Raw genomic sequence first — 18,905 nt, 5'->3', positions numbered from 1 at the left:
GTTTAACATCAAGAAAACTTTTAAAGTATCTATTTTAAAACGTAGGCTAGTTTGAGTGTTTTACTTCCTGTTCCTGGGAGCAGATATCAGGGCGTCTGAAGTGTAAAACTCCTTCTTCCTGCTCCTGGGAGCATATATCAGGGCGTGTGAAGTGTAAAACTCCTTCTTCCTGCTCCTGGGAGCAGATATCAGGGCGTCTGAAGTGTAAAACTCCTTCTTCCTGCTCCTGGGAGCATATATCAGGGCGTCTGAAGTGTAAAACTCCTTCTTCCTGCTCCTGGGAGCAGATATCAGGGCGTCTGAAGTGTAAAACTCCTTCTTCCTGTTCCTGGGAGCATATATCAGGGCGTCTGAAGTGTAAAACTCCTTCTTCCTGCTCCTGGGAGCATATATCAGGGCGTCTGAAGTGTAAAACTCCTTCTTCCTGCTCCTGGGAGCATATATCAGGGCGTCTGAAGTGTAAAACTCCTTCTTCCTGCTCCTGGGAGCATATATCAGGGCGTCTGAAGTGTAAAACTCCTTCTTCCTGCTCCTGGGAGCAGATATCAGGGCGTCTGAAGTGTAAAACTCCTTCTTCCTGCTCCTGGGAGCATATATCAGGGCGTCTGAAGTGTAAAACTCCTTCTTCCTGCTCCTGGGAGCATATATCAGGGCGTCTGAAGTGTAAAACTCCTTCTTCCTGCTCCTGGGAGCATATATCAGGGCGTCTGAAGTGTAAAACTCCTTCTTCCTGTTCCTGGGAGCATATATCAGGGCGTCTGAAGTGTAAAACTCCTTCTTCCTGTTCCTGGGAGCATATATCAGGGCGTCTGAAGTGTAAAACTCCTTCTTCCTGCTCCTGGGAGCAGATATCAGGGCGTCTGAAGTGTAAAACTCCTTCTTCCTGCTCCTGGGAGCATATATCAGGGCGTCTGAAGTGTAAAACTCCTTCTTCCTGTTCCTGGGAGCAGATATCAGGGCGTCTGAAGTGTAAAATCCCTTCTTCCTGCTCCTGGGAGCAGATATCAGGGCGTCTGGAGTGTAAAACTCCTTCTTCCTGTTCCTGGGAGCATATATCAGGGCGTCTGAAGTGTAAAATCCCTTCTTCCTGTTCCTGGGAGCATATATCAGGGCGTCTGAAGTGTAAAACTCCTTCTTCCTGCTCCTGGGAGCATATATCAGGGCGTCTGAAGTGTAAAACTCCTTCTTCCTGCTCCTGGGAGCATATATCAGGGCGTCTGAAGTGTAAAACTCCTTCTTCCTGTTCCTGGGAGCATATATCAGGGCGTCTGAAGTGTAAAACTCCTTCTTCCTGTTCCTGGGAGCATATATCAGGGCGTCTGAAGTGTAAAACTCCTTCTTCCTGCTCCTGGGAGCATATATCAGGGCGTCTGAAGTGTAAAACTCCTTCTTCCTGCTCCTGGGAGCATATATCAGGGCGTCTGAAGTGTAAAACTCCTTCTTCCTGCTCCTGGGAGCATATATCAGGGCGTCTGAAGTGTAAAACTCCTTCTTCCTGCTCCTGGGAGCATATATCAGGGCGTCTGAAGTGTAAAACTCCTTCTTCCTGTTCCTGGGAGCATATATCAGGGCGTCTGAAGTGTAAAACTCCTTCTTCCTGCTCCTGGGAGCATATATCAGGGCGTCTGAAGTGTAAAACTCCTTCTTCCTGCTCCTGGGAGCATATATCAGGGCGTCTGAAGTGTAAAACTCCTTCTTCCTGCTCCTGGGAGCAGATATCAGGGCGTCTGAAGTGTAAAACTCCTTCTTCCTGTTCCTGGGAGCATATATCAGGGCGTCTGAAGTGTAAAACTCCTTCTTCCTGTTCCTGGGAGCAGATATCAGGGTGTCTGAAGTGTAAAACTCCTTCTTCCTGCTCCTGGGAGCATATATCAGGGCGTCTGAAGTGTAAAACTCCTTCTTCCTGCTCCTGGGAGCATATATCAGGGCGTCTGAAGTGTAAAACTCCTTCTTCCTGCTCCTGGGAGCATATATCAGGGCGTCTGAAGTGTAAAACTCCTTCTTCCTGTTCCTGGGAGCAGATATCAGGGCGTCTGAAGTGTAAAACTCCTTCTTCCTGCTCCTGGGAGCATATATCAGGGCGTCTGAAGTGTAAAACTCCTTCTTCCTGCTCCTGGGAGCATATATCAGGGCGTCTGAAGTGTAAAACTCCTTCTTCCTGCTCCTGGGAGCATATATCAGGGCGTCTGAAGTGTAAAACTCCTTCTTCCTGCTCCTGGGAGCATATATCAGGGCGTCTGAAGTGTAAAACTCCTTCTTCCTGTTCCTGGGAGCATATATCAGGGTGTCTGAAGTGTAAAACTCCTTCTTCCTGCTCCTGGGAGCAGATATCAGGGCGTCTGAAGTCACCAGCAGGTATAAAACTCCCCAAAAACACATTTTTTATTTATTTATTTAGTTCCCTTTGTTTTAAAGTTCCTCATTTAACGAGCCGTTCTGATTTTCATTTCTAAAGTACGTCACTCCTTAAGTTGGCCCCGCCTCCTCTGCTAAGCCCCGCCCACTCACATCCACCCTGCTGGACGGATGAAGCCAGCTTCTGGTGGAAATGTTCTGCTGTCAGCTGTACTGAGGAGCATGCATCTTCCATCCAGCAGCAGCCTCAGAGGATATAAGAGCCCAGTGGATAAACTATATCTGAGGCTAATGTTCCAGCAGAGTTAGCTAAAGACTGGAAATGTGCTAATAACGCAGTAATTAACGGTTCACATGCATTACTACGAGTTACGCTGTGCACATCTCCGGCTTGGTCCATTACTGCTGATGAGAAAGCATTGTTTGCTAGCATCTGCTGCTAACTTACAGCTGACTGCTAACTTACAGCTAACTGCTAACTTACAGCTAACTTAACTTACAGCTAGCTGCTAACTTACAGCTAACTGCTAACTCACAGTTAACAGCTAACCTACAGCTAACTGCTAACTTACAGCTAACTGCTAACTTACAGCTAACTTACAGTTAACTGCTAACTTACAGCTAACTGCTAACTTACAGCGAACTGCTAACTCACAGTTAACAGCTAACTTACAGCTAACTGCTAACTTACGGCTAGCTGCTAACTTACAGCTAACTGCTAACTCACAGCTAACTACTAACTTACAGCTAACTGCTAACTTACAGCTAACCATTAACTTACAGCTAACTGCTAACTTACAGCTAACTGCTAACTTACAGCTAACTTACTGCTAACAGCTAACTTACAGCTAACGGCTAACTTACAGCTAACGGCTAACTTACAGCTAACTGCTAACTTACAGCTAACTGTTAACTTACAGCTAACTGCTAACTTACAGCTAACTGCTAACTTACAGCTAACTGTTAACTTACGGCTAACTTACAGCTAACTGCTAAGTTACAGCTAACCGTTAACTTACAGCTAACTGCTAACTTACAGCTAACTGCTAACTTACAGCTAACTGCTAACTTACAGCTAACTTAACTTACAGCTAGCTGCTAACTTACAGCTAACTGCTAACTCACAGTTAACAGCTAACCTACAGCTAACTGCTAACTTACAACTAACTGCTAACTTACAGCTAACTTACAGTTAACTGCTAACTTACAGCTAACTGCTAACTTACAGCGAACTGCTAACTCACAGTTAACAGCTAACTTACGGCTAACTGCTAACTTACGGCTAGCTGCTAACTTACAGCTAACTGCTAACTCACAGCTAACTACTAACTTACAGCTAACTGCTAACTTACAGCTAACCATTAACTTACAGCTAACTGCTAACTTACAGCTAACTGCTAACTTACAGCTAACTTACAGCTAACGGCTAACTTACAGCTAACGGCTAACTTACAGCTAACTGCTAACTTACGGCTAACTTACAGCTAACTGTTAACTTACAGCTAACTCACAGCTAGCTGCTAACCTGTTTCCCTCTGGGATCAGTAACTATCTGTATCTATAGAGCTGGAGTGTTTCTGACTGCAGGAACAGCTTCATTCTGTCTGTGTTTCTGCATTAAATCTCAGCAGGTGTCCAGGTGTTGATGAGGTAACGTACAGAAACACACCTGAACGCTCCACAGCAGCATGACGGCGTGTCCTCAGCTAACGGACAGAAACTGACCCGTCACCAACGTCCTGCTGAAGCCTCGATGCTTAAATCTATTTCACACTGATATAGTTCCACACTTGAGTCAGAAACAGTCACTTTCTGAGGCCTGAGTTTAGAGTTAAGTTGCTGCTGACCTCAGCAGAAAGGCAGAGTTGAGCATTTGCTCACTTTTCAAAAAGAAGAAGTATTAAAACAGGGCTGAGATAAAGGTGGTTAACCAGCAGGCATTTTGACCTAAAACCGTCTCAGACCTCAGAAACGTGACAAATTCTTCAAAAAAGGGCAGAATATGTCACCTTTAAAACTACTTGGCTATAATTGAGTCTCTGGTAGGATTCTGGGATGGAGTGAATTTGTCCCGTGATGTCAGGTCAGTCAACACGAACAAACATGTGAGGAAAAGCCGGAGCTTTGTTTGTAAATCAGGAGACTCCAGAACTGGACTCTGTCTGAGCAAATAACGCAGGTCAGGGCAACAGAAACCTTAAATCCAGAGGAATGCGACGGGTAGTAACTTTCACCTCCTCCCCTTGCTGCACAGATAGAACGTTTGGCCCTAACTTACAGCTAACTTACAGTTAACTGCTAACTTACAGCTAACTGCTAACTTACAGCGAACTGCTAACTCACAGTTAACAGCTAACTTACAGCTAACTGCTAACTTACGGCTAGCTGCTAACTTACAGCTAACTGCTAACTCACAGCTAACTACTAACTTACAGCTAACTGCTAACTTACAGCTAACCATTAACTTACAGCTAACTGCTAACTTACAGCTAACTGCTAACTTACAGCTAACTTACTGCTAACAGCTAACTTACAGCTAACGGCTAACTTACAGCTAACGGCTAACTTACAGCTAACTGCTAACTTACAGCTAACTGTTAACTTACAGCTAACTGCTAACTTACAGCTAACTGCTAACTTACGGCTAACTTACAGCTAACTGTTAACTTACGGCTAACTTACAGCTAACTGCTAAGTTACAGCTAACCGTTAACTTACAGCTAACTGCTAACTTACAGCGAACTGCTAACTCACAGCTAACTGCTAACTTACAGCTAACTGCTAACTTACGGCTAGCTGCTAACTTACAGTTAACTGCTAACTTACAGCTAACTGCTAACTTACAGCGAACTGCTAACTCACAGTTAACAGCTAACTTACAGCTAACTGCTAACTTACGGCTAGCTGCTAACTTACAGCTAACTGCTAACTCACAGCTAACTACTAACTTACAGCTAACTGCTAACTTACAGCTAACTGCTAACTTACGGCTAACTTACAGCTAACTGTTAACTTACGGCTAACTTACAGCTAACTGCTAAGTTACAGCTAACCGTTAACTTACAGCTAACTGCTAACTTACAGCGAACTGCTAACTCACAGCTAACTGCTAACTTACAGCTAACTGCTAACTTACGGCTAGCTGCTAACTTACAGTTAACTGCTAACTTACAGCTAACTGCTAACTTACAGCGAACTGCTAACTCACAGTTAACAGCTAACTTACAGCTAACTGCTAACTTACGGCTAGCTGCTAACTTACAGCTAACTGCTAACTCACAGCTAACTACTAACTTACAGCTAACTGCTAACTTACAGCTAACCATTAACTTACAGCTACCTGCTAACTTACAGCTAACTGCTAACTTACAGCTAACTGTTAACTTACAGCTAACTGTTAACTTACAGCTACCTGCTAACTTACAGCTAACTGTTAACTTACAGCTTACACAAAAGGGCAGAATATGTCACCTTTAAAACTACTCGGCTATAATTGAGTCTCTGGTAGGATTCTGGGATGGAGTGAATTTGTCCCGTGATGTCAGGTCAGTCAACACGAACAAACATGTGAGGAAAAGCCGGAGCTTTGTTTGTAAATCAGGAGACTCCAGAACTGGACTCTGTCTGAGCAAATAACGCAGGTCAGGGCAACAGAAACCTTAAATCCAGAGGAATGCGACGGGTAGTAACTTTCACCTCCTCCCCTTGCTGCACAGATAGAACGTTTGGCCCTAACTTGCAGTTTTATTTGCCCACATTTGACCTTGAATAATGACTCGTGGTGAGCATGTCTGCCTAAACTCAGCCACGTTTCCACCAGATCGAATCTGCCCCTCCTTTCGCTCGCTGTAACCAGTGTTAAAGCTGGCTTAGAACCTCTGGGCCACATCTGGCCCTCATAACACATTCCAGCAACATGACTGAACCAGTGCCAAAAACACTTTAATTGAGTCTAATCAATATCCGGGTTTGTATGAACTGTCACCAGAGGGGGCGGTGTAGGCAACTGTGCTGCTAGATGTAATTCAGTAGAAGAAGAAGTTATTCTAACAGGAAATGAGCCTTAAGGAGGAAAAATGACCTGTTTTTAGTTGTTGTTCAGCCCAGAAACAGCTGGTCAATCCTGTCATTTTAATCTTTGCAGGTCAGATTTACAAAGTTGTTTCCACTTCACCTTTTTATTCACGTCTTCTAAACCAAAGTGATGACATAAAGCAGGCTAACGGCGTCCTGCAGCTCAGAGCAGGAAATGTAAATCACAGAGTCTCTTTGAACAGACCACCTGAAGGTTTCCTGTTTTTACTCTGTTGGTTTGTTCTTTAGGAGACAGGAGAGATTCTACAGTTTGACCCACACCCCTGACGGCCCTCCTTTCCACACCGTGCAGCTAAGCCTCATGGGAAATGTAGTATTTGGAAGCGGCTGATGTTGAATTAGCCTCGGTTCTTACAGCTGAATGTGGTTGCAGATTGTTTCTGAGATGATTTATCACCCCTGATCAATCAGACATGGGCCCAAACGCTGCTTCTGGATCTGTTCACTTGGTTGTCTGGAAGCTTCTTAATCGCTGTGTGCCTCTCTCTGTGTGGACAGAACAAACACATCAGGTCAGGTTTGTCAACAGGACGGGTTTCAGAGGACTTCTGGACTTTGGCCTCAGCGTAAAGATGGCCGATGGGAGCTGTCTGGCCGCATGTAGTGAATGAAAGCAGCTAAGCTGTGTTATGTCAGACTCACAGTCCCACATCTTCTCTTTCGTTGACCACACTGATGATCGAGGTGTGGCTCGAGTCTGTCAGAGCTGGTCCTGTAACAGCTGAGCGAGGTCTCACTGTGAGCTTCCATAGCTTTTCTTTCACGCCTCATGGAACTCAGGCTCCAAATCAGATGTTTGGTTGCAGAATTGATCTAAACATTCAGCAAAGAAGAGGTTCGAGAAACAATCTGCTCAATCCGTCTTTATAAAGCCTGAATCCCACATGGGGCAGGAATCTGATCACATTCAGCGTTTAACGCCACGGTTTCTCCTGTAGTGGTGCACGATTCAAAAATCACAACAAGGAGATGTGCGGCTCACTCTTTATTTATTTAAAACCACTAAATGCAAGCAGATTTGTTAAAAAAAAAGACTCAAACACATGGTCTGTGGTCAGATCATAAGCAGCAAACCGACAGAGGAAGTCTGTTCCTCATCCAAGCAAAGAAGTGGAAACCGGAGCGGTGAAAAAGCAAAGAGGTCAGCAGGGGAAATGCCACGTTACGGGCAGAGTTAAGCACAGAAACGTCAGAAAGTTAAGGTTTCTCCATGTGTTGGCAGGTGATGAGGCTTATTACTGAGTCATGTGATGCCACAGTGTTCCCGTTTCCTGCTGAGAACCAGTTCGGTCAAAACCTCGCTTTAAACTCTGTGCCGGACCGAAAGTTTGACTCTGGATTTCACAGTTTAACTAAAGCGACCTGCAGCTGATTGAAAAAGTTAATCTCAGCACTGATTCGTGTTCATGGACTGCGTAATAACCAAAGTTATCTTTCCAACAGCCCACCACATCCATCTGCTTCATATGAGCAAAGAGCTGAGCTGTAAACTGCTTTTCCACAGGTTTGAGGCCCTTAATTATCCTCAAAAGTCCAGACATCCTGACATCTACTGGCACAAACTGCAACCAACTGAGTAGAAAAAGCGGACGTTTAGTTTGTCCCTTTTCAGCTGCTGTAGGCTTGGGATTAAACCGCCTCATTAGGGACTATTAAAAACACAAAGATTCTCACTTTAATGCGTTTTTACATGAATGAAAACACGTTATTTTGCATTCAGATCGTCCTGATTGTCACGCGCTGGAACTTTAAATGGCATCAGTTCATTTAGAGGTTGATCCTCGTGTTTTTCTGACACAGACTTGTTGTAAATCAGCATCCAGGAGGGCGTCTAAGAGGTGATCTCCTCAGTCAGAGTCCGCCAGATGAGGACCGCGTGGAACAGTCCGAGGCGCGTTGTTGCTCCTCGGAGCTCCGGGTCACAGGCTGCGATGAGAAAAGGCACAAAAGGATCCACGTTGGTGTCAGAAACAGCTGGAAAGCAGCAGCTGCACGTCTGTCAGCGCTTTGGGGGGTGGCGCGCTCTTTACGCACGGCTCAGGTGGCGTGGAAAGCCGCGCTGCTGAGCGCGTTCCCGGCCACGCAGCAGTACCGGAGCGTGTAGTTCTGCCCCACGTTGTTGTCCCAGAACTCGCCCTCCTGACTCTTCAGGTAAACGACCAAGTGCACGGCCGAGTTGGTGTCCACGAAGGGCGGCGTGTACACGGTGAAGGCGAACCGCTCCCCCACGAAGTCCGGCTGATCCACGGCTACGGGCACCGCCTGCGCATCCACGTGCGACAGCCACCCGTTGAAGGTGTACCTCACCCCGACCTCTTTCACGGAGCAGTCTGTCAGAACCCGAATCTGCCCGCGGATGTCAAACTGCGTGATGACGACCTTCTCCAGGCAGACCCGCAGCTGCTGGACTCTCTGCTCCGCGTCCCGGAGCTCCGGGAAGCAGGCGACCAGCCGCTCCGTGTCCAGGCTGGGCTTGAAGCTCTGGCACAGCTCGTTCAGGACGTCCTGCTGCGGCGGCGGGAAGCTCCGGTGCCGGGACAGCACCTTGCTGGGGATCTGCGGCTCCTCCTGGGAGCTGAAGTGCTTCACGCGGGCCAGCGTCAGCCCCATGGAGTCGGCGAACTTCACCCGCTTCCTCCCGCAGTCTCCGTCCAGCAGCGCCGCTGGGTACGCCGGCAGGGACTTGGCTCTTCTCCTGTCTCTCATGAACCTCTCCAGGTGGGACGCGTCCACGTCGTCCTCGAGATCTTCCTCCCTTTCATCACCCTCCTCTTCCTCCAGGCCGTTCTCCACGGACGGGCCCGGGGAGGGCGCCTCGCCGCCGGCGTGGATCTGGGGAGGTGAGCAGGACATGTGTGGCCGGCAGCCAGGCGGCCTGTGAGCTGAGTCCTGCGGGGGTCCCGCTGCGGGGCGGCTTGTATAGGAGCTCCCGCCCCCTCCTGGTGACAACAGAGCGCGTGCTGCAGCTGTTGCCTCAGACACACGCTCACCGTCACGTAACAACGATCAACCTTCACCTGTTTGCGGAGTAGTGGAAAAAGGATTTTCCAACAGCAACAACGGAGCAGAAACGGATCAAAATAAATGCTTTTCATGACGTTTCTGCTTCCAGAAGACCTCCTCAGCACGCGCAGATCTCAGCTGTGGAACACATTATTATTATTATGACTGATCAAACTGTCATTATGAAATAATCTGCAGCTTCTCAGAATTCAAACCCAAACAACGTTTAACGGTCTTACATAACGCGGCGTGGCGCGTGCGGCTGGTGCGTCATGAAGCATCGAGTAAACAAACACATGCTGTCACCACCATCACTGACGTCACGCCACCTTTTGCCAACCGAGCAGCAGAGGAGGCAGCATCACCTTCTGTTTCTGAGGACGTTCTGGTCGTTTTTTAGCCTGAAACGGCGCAAACGTGGCCCGCCTTTGGCCTCGAATGACGGCGTGGACTCAGGGTGAGCGCGCCGGCCTCAGAACCAGCAGGCAGGGTGTCCTAACTGAGCCATAAGAGCCAGAAAGCAGCGCAGACTGTCCTGTGGGGCCACCGATCAGAACCCGACACCCAGGTTCTGAAGCAACAGGCACCTGCTGGACAAAAAGTTTCACAGATTCACTGAAACATGTTCAAACCTGAACATAAACCCAGAATCTGAGGCAGAAACAGAGTTTTTTATCAGTTCTCAGCAGCTTTAAAGTGAATCTCTGCTCTGAGCTCCTTTATTCTCCAACACAGCCTGAACCCTCTGAGACCAGCTTTCTGTCATTTCTTTAAGGAGTCTTCAGGAATAGTTCTCCAGGCTTCTTGAAGGACATCCCAAAGCTCTTCTTTGGATGTGGGCTGCCTTTTGTTCCGTTCTCTGTCAGATGATCCCACACTGCTTCAATAATGTTGAGGTCCGGGCTCTGGGGAGGATTCATCCCTCCATAAGACCTGTTGCCACTGATTTTCAGTCCACTTCTTGTGTCATTTGGCACAGCTCAGCCTTTTCTCCCTGTTTCCCTTCCTTAAGAACGGCTTCTTGACAGCCACCCTTCCATGGAGCCCATTTCTGATGAGGCTTGGGCCAACAGTAGATGGATCAGCTGAAGGTCCAGATGCATCTCTCAGGTCCTGTCAGGTCACAGCTGGATTTTTTCCTCTTTCTTAAGGACATCACTTTCAGATCCTGTTCATCTGCTGGAGATAGTTTTTTAGGCCTGACACTTCTTCTTTTGTCCTCCACTTGTCCAGTTTCCTCAAATGTTTTAAGGACACACTGCACACCATGCTGAGATATGCCAAGTTTTCAGCTAATAGCTCTTTGGGAATCACCTTGTTGCTGCAGAAATCCTATTTTCTGTCTGTCAAACTGTGTTTTCTTTGCTGTTTTTCATAGATGCAGCTAAAGAAATGGGAACAAATGATGTGTCTTTGTGACAAAGAGCCTAAAGATCCAGTTTAAAATGGCTTCTTTGCTAAGTTGTCTGTTCTGTGTCGACACAACACTGGTTCATCCCTTGAGTTAGGAGCCTTTTTTCTGCAGCTCCGATGCTTCCTTAAGGATCTCCTTTAGGAGAGAAAGGAGCTTCTTCTGACCCATAATTCCTTGCAGCTGCAGCTTTGACATATTGTTTCCATCCAGTCGTCCAAACTGTGATTCATAAATCTGAGGACAGGAGGATGAGTGACATCACTATATTTACCTTATAGTTTCTGTCCTTTTTCAGCTTTGAGGTTTGATGAGAAATATTTTCTATACATATTATATTCTATATTATCTCTAATCTTATCTTTCTATACATATTATATTCTATATTATCTCTAATCTTATCTTTCTATACATATTATATTCTATATTATCTCTAATCTGATAAATATGACTTGATGTAACGCTGATAAAATCCCATCAGATGAAGCATCTGCAGCTGTTTCTGTCGAATCTTTACTGAACATCCGGAGTTTCAGAGCTGCAGTCGTCTTTTCCTGAGTCCTGAAGGAGTTTTCCTCCATCTGACTTTAACCCCGTTATGTTTTTGACAAGGTGAAGGAAAATATAATCGGAGAAGTTTGTTCTTGTTTTATTTCCTCTTCTACCGGACCTTTGGTCTCATTCTCACCTGTTATCGCTCCACTCCTCTTCATCCTCTTAGTTGAGGATGGATCGAATCTTTCAAAGAAAACTGGACTCATTTCTCTGCCATGAAGCTGTTTTATTGAAGAAAGTCAAATATTTTCTGCTCTGAACTCTGAACTTTGTGCTGTTACAGGAAAACGGCCTCAGTTATACCCTCACATCAGTTTGACATTTTCTCCGTCAGATTTCACACAAACACTGAAATGAAGACAACAGAAAACACTTTGTTCACTCCTTCAAAGCGGTATTTGCTGTGAAAATCTTCACTGGTTCTCACATTAAAGCTGATGAAGGATCTCCTGACTCCTGCTGATCCTGGAAATGACCGTTTCTGAGCACCTCAGAACAGACTTCCTCATCTGTCGGTTGATTTAGAAAACAGCAGCAACATTTGATCTCTGAAACTAATCAAAGTCAGTGTAGCTCCAGAATAATTTTACATTTACAAAGTGATGAGATGTGAACAGAGTCTGTGATAAAGGAAGGTCTGCTGATCTCTCTGTTGGGCTCCATGAAGTGGAAGAGAAACAACAACATACAGACACATCAACACAAGCATCCAACTAACATTTAGAGCTCAGAGAAGTTTAGATTTTCATGTGGAGAAACATTTCTGTGAATAAAACTCCTCATTAGCAGTGATATCCTCCATGGCTGCACAAACACAGGAAAAAGCAGCAAGTAAACAGCAAAGAGCTGACAGGATACCTTTATTCCACTTTACACAACTCTGCTGTGGATCCAGAATAATAAAGCCAGATCCCAGCATAGAGCGGCTGAGTGAATGTGGTCTGGACTCTGTGGAGCAGAGTCATGGCTCCAGAGACGCTGTAGAAGGACAGAATACCTGCTCTGTGATCCAGGTACACTCCGACTCTGGAGGATACAGGACCTGAGATGGAGGTTTTCTTGTTGTTGTACATAAATGAATAACTGTTTGGGTAACAATATAATGACCAAGATTTGTCATTATAACCAAATACACATTCAGTCCCACCTCCTGCTCTGCTGATGTTCTTGTAGGCGACTGATACAGCAGCTCCTCCCCCTCTCCTCTCCACCTCCCAGTAACAGCGTCCAGTCAGACTCTCTCTGCTCAGGACCTGAAACCTTTCAGTGAATCTGTCTGGATGATCAGAATAAGACTGAGTTTGTTCCATTAATGTCACTTTTCTGTTCCCCTCTGACAGTAACAGCTCTCTGTTTGCTGTGTTTGGATCCAGTTTGATTTCACATGAATACTTTAAGAAGTCAGCTCTGCTCTTTGGTTCAGGTTCAGGTTCAGGTTCAGGTTCTGGTTCTGGTTCTGGTTCAGGTTCTGACAGTAAAACATCCACCTCAGAGACTCTCAGGGAGATGTTGGTCCATTCCTCTCTCAGGAGGTCCTGTAGTTTCTCTCTGAGCTCTGACACAGCTGCTGTCACAGCCTCAAAGTGCCTCAGAGGACGGATCTTGATGCTGGATGAGGGTGTAGACTCCCTGAGTGCTGACACTGAGGGGCAGTTCTGTAGAAACTGGGTGTGATCCTCTGTGTCTGAGAGCTGCTGCAGCTCAGCATCTTTCCTCTGCAGCTCAGTGATCTCCTGCTCCAGCTTCTCCTGAAGCTCTTTGACTCGACTCACTTCAGTTTCCTGCTGGGATCTGATCTGCTGCTTCACCTCAGAGCTTCTTTTCTGGAGGAGACGGATCAGCTCAGTGAAGATCTTCTCACTGTGCTCCACTGTTTTATCAGCAGACTGATTGATGGCCTCCACCTCCTGCTGAAGCAGCTTCACATCTTTCTCTCGGTCCTGGACTCTCTGCTGGATTTGTTGCCGACTCCCCTCCAGCTCTCTCTGCCTCTCAGTCCTTTCTGCTGCAGCTGACACTGTGTCGTGGCCTTTATGTTCATCCACAGAGCAGAGATAACAGATAGACTTCTGATCAGAGCGGCAGAACATCTTCTTCACCTCACCGTGACCAGAGCAGATGTTCTCCTGGAGGTTCTTGGAGGGCTCCACCAGCTTGTGTTTCCTGAATGGAGCCACATCATAATGAGGCTGAAGGTGTTTCTCACAGTAAGAGGCCGGGCAGGTTAAACAGGACTTGATGGCTTTCAGTTTTCTTCCAGAGCAGAAATCACAGGCCACATCTTCAGCTCCAGCATAGCAGAGATCAGCAGGAGCAGCCTGGAGTCCAGTCTTCTTCAGCTGCTCCACTAAATCCGCTAACATGGTGTTTTTCTCCAGGACAGGCCTCGGTGTGAAAGTTTTCCTGCACTGAGGGCAGCTGTGGATTCCCTTCTGATCCTCTCCATCCCAGAAGCCTTTAATACAGTTCCTGCAGTAGCTGTGTCCACAGGGAAGAGTCACCGGATCCTTCAGCAGATCCAAACAGATCGAACAAGAGAAGGTTTCTCGGTCCAGCTGAACTCCTTTCTGCGCCATTTCTCCTCTCAGATCAGCGACTGACTGAGTTTCACTTCCTCATAAATGAAACTAGTCTGAGCTCTGAGCCAATCAGTGCACCAGCTGCTGGTCACACCCATCATCTGCCTGCAGGTCTGAAGGGGAGGGAACAAGGAAATATGAGAGCAGGAAGTGTGTTGAAGCTGTTTCACACCAGTCTTCATGGTTAAAACACGGCTCGATTCTTCTTTTAATCCCAAATCAAAAGTCAGACATGCTGCTGGAGAGTCAGAAAGAAATGAGGCTGATCAGGAGATTAAAGTCTCCTTTTCTTCTTAAACTGTTTGTGTTTCAACATCTTTCACCATTTTAACTAGAATGTCTTTCTTTAAATGAAAGGATTTATTGATCATGCTCAGATTCTATCCCAAACATTTCCTAAAGCACTTTAAACTGTCCTCACAGCATTTTAAGAACTTTACCGTCCACAGTGAGGCGCTTGACCTCTGCCTCAGATCAAGCTGGAGCAGCAGCACACCTTCAACCTCAAATTATCAGCAAACTATGCGTCAGAACAAAAGTTCAGTTCTGAAGGAAAGTGCTTCGGAGGCTGATTGCTTCTCTGACAGTTTTTTAAATGATTTCCACCAGCAGAGGTCACAAGTTGGAGCTGAAGAACAGGACAGTTTACCAGGTCACATGATCTGCTCTGACGTCTTCTTCTTTGGTATCAAATCAAAGTAGAAACAGACATTTCTGACAGCAATCAGGACAAAAACAGGGAGCCGAGTTAATCACTTTTATTGCATTAAAAAGCAGTCGGACTGGGTTGGTTTTCTGGTCCTGGACCTGCAGGAGGCCCTGGACCTGCAGGAGGTCCTGGACCTGCAGGAGGCCCTGGACCTGCAGGAGGCCCTGGACCTGCAGGAGGCCCTGGACCTGCAGGAGGCCCTGGACCTGCAGGAGGCCCTGGACCTGCAGGAGGTCCTGGATCTGCAGGAGGCCCTGGACCTGCAGGAGGCCCTGGACCTGCAGGAGGCCCTGGACCTGCAGGAGGCCCTGGACCTGCAGGAGGCCCTGGACCTGCAGGAGGCCCTGGACCTGCAGGAGGCCCTGGACCTGCAGGAGGCCCTGGACCTGCAGGAGGCCCCGGACCTGCAGGAGGCCCTGGACCTGCAGGAGGCCCTGGACCTGCAGGAGGCCCTGGACCTGCAGGAGGCCCTGGACCTGCAGGAGGCCCTGGACCTGCAGGAGGCCCTGGACCTGCAGGAGGCCCTGGACCTGCAGGAGGTCCTGGACCTGCAGGAGGCCCCGGACCTGCAGGAGGCCCCGGACCTGCAGGAGGCCCCGGACCTGCAGGAGGCCCTGGACCTGCAGGAGGCCCTGGACCTGCAGGAGGTCCTGGACCTGCAGGAGGTCCTGGACCTGCAGGAGGCCCCGGACCTGCAGGAGGTCCTGGACCTGCAGGAGGCCCCGGACCTGCAGGAGGCCCCGGACCTGCAGGAGGCCCTGGACCTGCAGGAGGTCCTGGACATCAGTCACATGAGCTGTCCTTGAAAAGGCACTTTTAGTTCATGCTGCAGCATGTAGAGGTTCATGGTTTAACTGGCCCTGAAGCTTGATTCACATCGGGGAGAAAAATCAACCCTTGTTTTCTCATAATTACTCATAAGATGATGGGATGGAAAGGTTAGCGTTTTATTTTACAGACGTTTATGTTTTCTTGTGAATTAATGGATCATTTCACCACTTTATGCATGAAGATTAAAGAGCAGACGAGCTTTAACTGAACACCTCAGATTGATTCTGTTTGTCTCATCAAAGCTTTCATTAAACTACTGCAGATGTCTGAACAGAACAAGTTTTAGCTGTTTTAAACAACATGGTTTGGTCCGTGTTCCTTTTCAACTTCACGCTGAGATCAGCAGCATCGGCGAATACAAACAAACACGAGTGAAGGATGTGAGCTCGCTGCAGTGTGACGACTGTTAGCTGCGGACTGCGCCTTTAAACTCATCTACATTCAGGTACGAAGATATAAAAAGACAAAAAATTATACATCCAGTGCATTTGTGCAAGATTTCAGATCATAAAGATTCAATTCAACATCAATATTTCAAAATGCCGAACGTAAATGACTTCATTATCGTAATGCGATCTGATTGGCTGGTTAAACGGGAAGAAATGAATTCTGGGTGTTTCAGGACTGACGGCGAGGCAGCGTAGAGTTGGAGATCCTAGAACAGATCGAGTGTTTAATGTCAGGAGGTCGTTGGTCCGCAGCAGCTGCTCGTCTGGTCTAGAAATGCCGCTCTACGCTGGGAGGAGCCACAGCATCGATGCACCGCTGTCGCTGGCGATGACATCACATCTGCGGGTCTGATGATGTCACTCGTGTTCTGTGGTGTAGATGCGGTACATCAGCGTGACGATGGCGGCTGCAAGTGCAGGGATCACCAAGTTGGTCCACCAGCTGGAAGACAGAATAACAAAGTTAACTGACTGACTAGCTAACTAACTGACTAACTGACTGACTGGCTGACTAACTAACTAAATGACTAACTAACTAACTGACTAACTGACTAACTGACTGACTAACCGACAAACTAACTGACTGACTGACTGACTAAATGACTAACTGACTAACTAACTAACTGATTAACCGACAAACTAACAGACTGGCTGACTGACTCACTAACTTAATGACTAACTGACTAACTAACCGACAAACTAACTGACTGACTAACTAACCGACAAACTAACTAACTGACAAACTAACTGACTGACAAACTAACTGACTGACTAACCGACTGACTAACTAATTAACTAACTGACTGACTAACTAACTAAATGACTGACTGACTGACTAACTAACTACCCAGACCACAAATGCAAAATAGAGACAATGCTGGTTAAATAAATAACTAATAATGCCACAGCTAGTTGTAACTAAGTAGCTTCACCACCAGCTGAATCACAGACTCAACCAACCAAGAAACAACTAGTCTCATGTGCAATTGTAACTTTCAAGACTGTCAAGAAAGCTACTTGACTATCTAAGTAACCATTGGATTAACCAGTGAGAAATATAAACAAAATGTACACTTTGATCGCTGAACAGAAACACACAGCTGGTTTAATAATTAACCAACACATTCAACAACATGTTGGTAGTAACATAAAGGCAGACTGCTAGGTCAAGTTATTGCTGTTACCAATAACTTGACAAAAAACTCAACTTAACTACCTACTGGCAGATATACAGAGACAGCTAGTTAACTACCTTAAAAAGTAATGTTCAACCCATTCCACAGCCACAAGCTGATACAGGTAGTTAATTGTAACTGTAACTAAATCGTCAGGCTACTATTTTCAAAGAAAAGTTAAATAACTAATCATCAAACCAACTGAGTATCCAGATATAACATCAGCTGGATGCTTGATTAACTACCTAACTAGCCAGTTGGATCCGCAGATGATAACTAAAATCTAAATGTCCTGTTGGATACCTAACTGACAGCCAAATGGAACAAACAGACAGCTAGTTAACTAATAAACAACCAGCTGGCATTTAAAGGCAGACAAGCAGTAAACAAAGTAACAGACTCAACCCATTTATCCACCAAGTTTGGCCAACAGCTGGTTAACTGTAGTCATTATTAACTAATCTGAGCGCTAACGTGACAGAAAACTCAACAAACTAATCAGTGAACCAACAGAGTGCAGTTATAACGTCAACCATATACTTGATTAACTAGCTAACTAGCCAGTTAGATCAGCAGGCGATAACTAAAAGCTAAACATCCTGTTAGATCCCTAACTGACGACCAAATAGACCAAATAGCTAGTTAAATAATAAATCTACATGTTTATCTGCTGGTATACAAACACAGACAAGTAGTTAACTATGTAACAGACTATTTATCAACCCATTTATCCACTCAGGTTATCCATAAACTGGTTAAATGTAGTCAGACCACTAACTTGACAGAAACAACTAACCAAGCTAAAACAACCAAACGTTACAGTTACATCATGAAATGGAACATAGAGACAGCTGGTTAAGTATTTAACTCACTACTAACTATCAACCAATAGTAAAAGAGCGACTGCTAGTTAACCAACTATCTATCTAACCAACTAACTATCTAACCAACTAACCATCTAACCAACTAACCGTCTAACCAACTATCTATCTAACCATCTAACCAACTAACCGTCTAACCAACTATCTATCTAACCATCTAACCAACTATCTATCTAACCATCTAACCAACTAACCAACTAACCTCCACTGATGTCTGAGCAGTGATGAAGCAGAAGAGTTTCACTTTAATGGTAAAAAAGGTTTGAAACCAGGTGTCAAGTGTATGTGTGCATGTGTGTATGTGTGCATGTGTGTGCGTGTGCATGTGTGTGTGTGTCTATGTGCGTGCATGTGTGTGTGTGTGTGTGTATGTGTGCAAGTGTGTGTGTGTGTGTGTATGTGTGCAAGTGTGTGTGTGTGCATGCGTGTGCATGTGTGTCTATGTGCGTGCATGTGTGTGTGCATGTGTGTGTGCATGTGTCTGTGTGTCTATGTGCGTGCATGTGTGTGCATGTGTGTGTGTGTCTATGTGTGTGCATGTGTGTGTGTGTCTATGTGCGTGCATGTGTGTGCATGTGTGTGTGTGTCTATGTGCGTGCATGTGTGTGTGTGTGTGTGTATGTGTGCATGTGTGTGTGTGTCTATGTGCGTGCATGTGTGTGTGTGTGTGTGTATGTGTGCATGTGTGTGTGTGTCTATGTGCGTGCATGCGTGTGCATGTGTGTCTATGTGCGTGCATGTGTGTCTATGTGCGTGCATGTGTGTGCATGCGTGTGCATGTGTGTGTGTGTCTATGTGCGTGCATGTGTGTGTGTGTGTGTGCATGTGTGTATGTGTGTATGTGTGCATGTGTGTGTGCATG

General features: G+C 46.3%; 4 protein-coding genes across 4 annotated transcripts in view; all 4 read right to left on the bottom strand.

Moving 5' to 3' along the window:
- Positions 1-7,444: 7,444 nt before the first annotated feature.
- ppp1r3g (protein phosphatase 1 regulatory subunit 3G) lies at positions 7,445-9,367 on the bottom strand. Its single transcript, XM_072379023.1, has one exon. It carries the CDS (start codon positions 9,301-9,303, stop codon positions 8,488-8,490), a length of 816 nt encoding a protein of 271 aa, XP_072235124.1. The 5' UTR covers positions 9,304-9,367; the 3' UTR covers positions 7,445-8,487.
- Positions 9,368-11,613: 2,246 nt separating this feature from the next.
- Positions 11,614-18,905, bottom strand: part of LOC140284945 (tripartite motif-containing protein 16-like) — a 22,074-nt gene continuing 14,782 nt past the window's right edge. Inside the window, exon 2 of the transcript XR_011910231.1 lies at positions 11,614-11,875. The gene's annotated coding sequence lies outside the window, so the exon portion shown is untranslated. The remainder of the gene's footprint in view (positions 11,876-18,905) is intronic.
- LOC140284946 (tripartite motif-containing protein 16-like) lies at positions 11,864-14,056 on the bottom strand. The gene has a single exon (XM_072379002.1). The coding sequence runs from the start codon at positions 13,993-13,995 to the stop codon at positions 12,280-12,282; it is 1,716 nt and encodes a 571-aa protein (XP_072235103.1). The 5' UTR covers positions 13,996-14,056; the 3' UTR covers positions 11,864-12,279.
- The window catches only part of LOC140284966 (cytochrome b5-like), a 10,046-nt gene continuing 6,660 nt past the window's right edge, over positions 15,520-18,905 (bottom strand). Inside the window, exon 5 of the mRNA XM_072379028.1 lies at positions 15,520-16,429. Coding sequence (XP_072235129.1) covers positions 16,345-16,429 — 85 coding nt within the window. The 3' untranslated portion in view covers positions 15,520-16,344. The remainder of the gene's footprint in view (positions 16,430-18,905) is intronic.

Source organism: Leuresthes tenuis, unplaced genomic scaffold (genome assembly GCF_036924035.1).
Source record: "Leuresthes tenuis unplaced genomic scaffold, fLeuTen1.0.hap1 SCAF_24, whole genome shotgun sequence".
NCBI classification, from domain to species: Eukaryota; Metazoa; Chordata; class Actinopteri; order Atheriniformes; family Atherinopsidae; genus Leuresthes; species Leuresthes tenuis.
The sequence above is the reverse complement of the archived record's forward strand: the minus strand, read 5'-3'. Positions and strand labels throughout refer to the sequence as shown.

What these genes read in the sequence shown, in the direction of transcription:
- ppp1r3g (XM_072379023.1), bottom strand. Translation starts at nt 9,303, where the DNA reads ATGTCCTGCTCACCTCCCCAGATCCACGCCGGCGGCGAGGCGCCCTCC.
- LOC140284946 (XM_072379002.1), bottom strand. Translation starts at nt 13,995, where the DNA reads ATGGCGCAGAAAGGAGTTCAGCTGGACCGAGAAACCTTCTCTTGTTCG.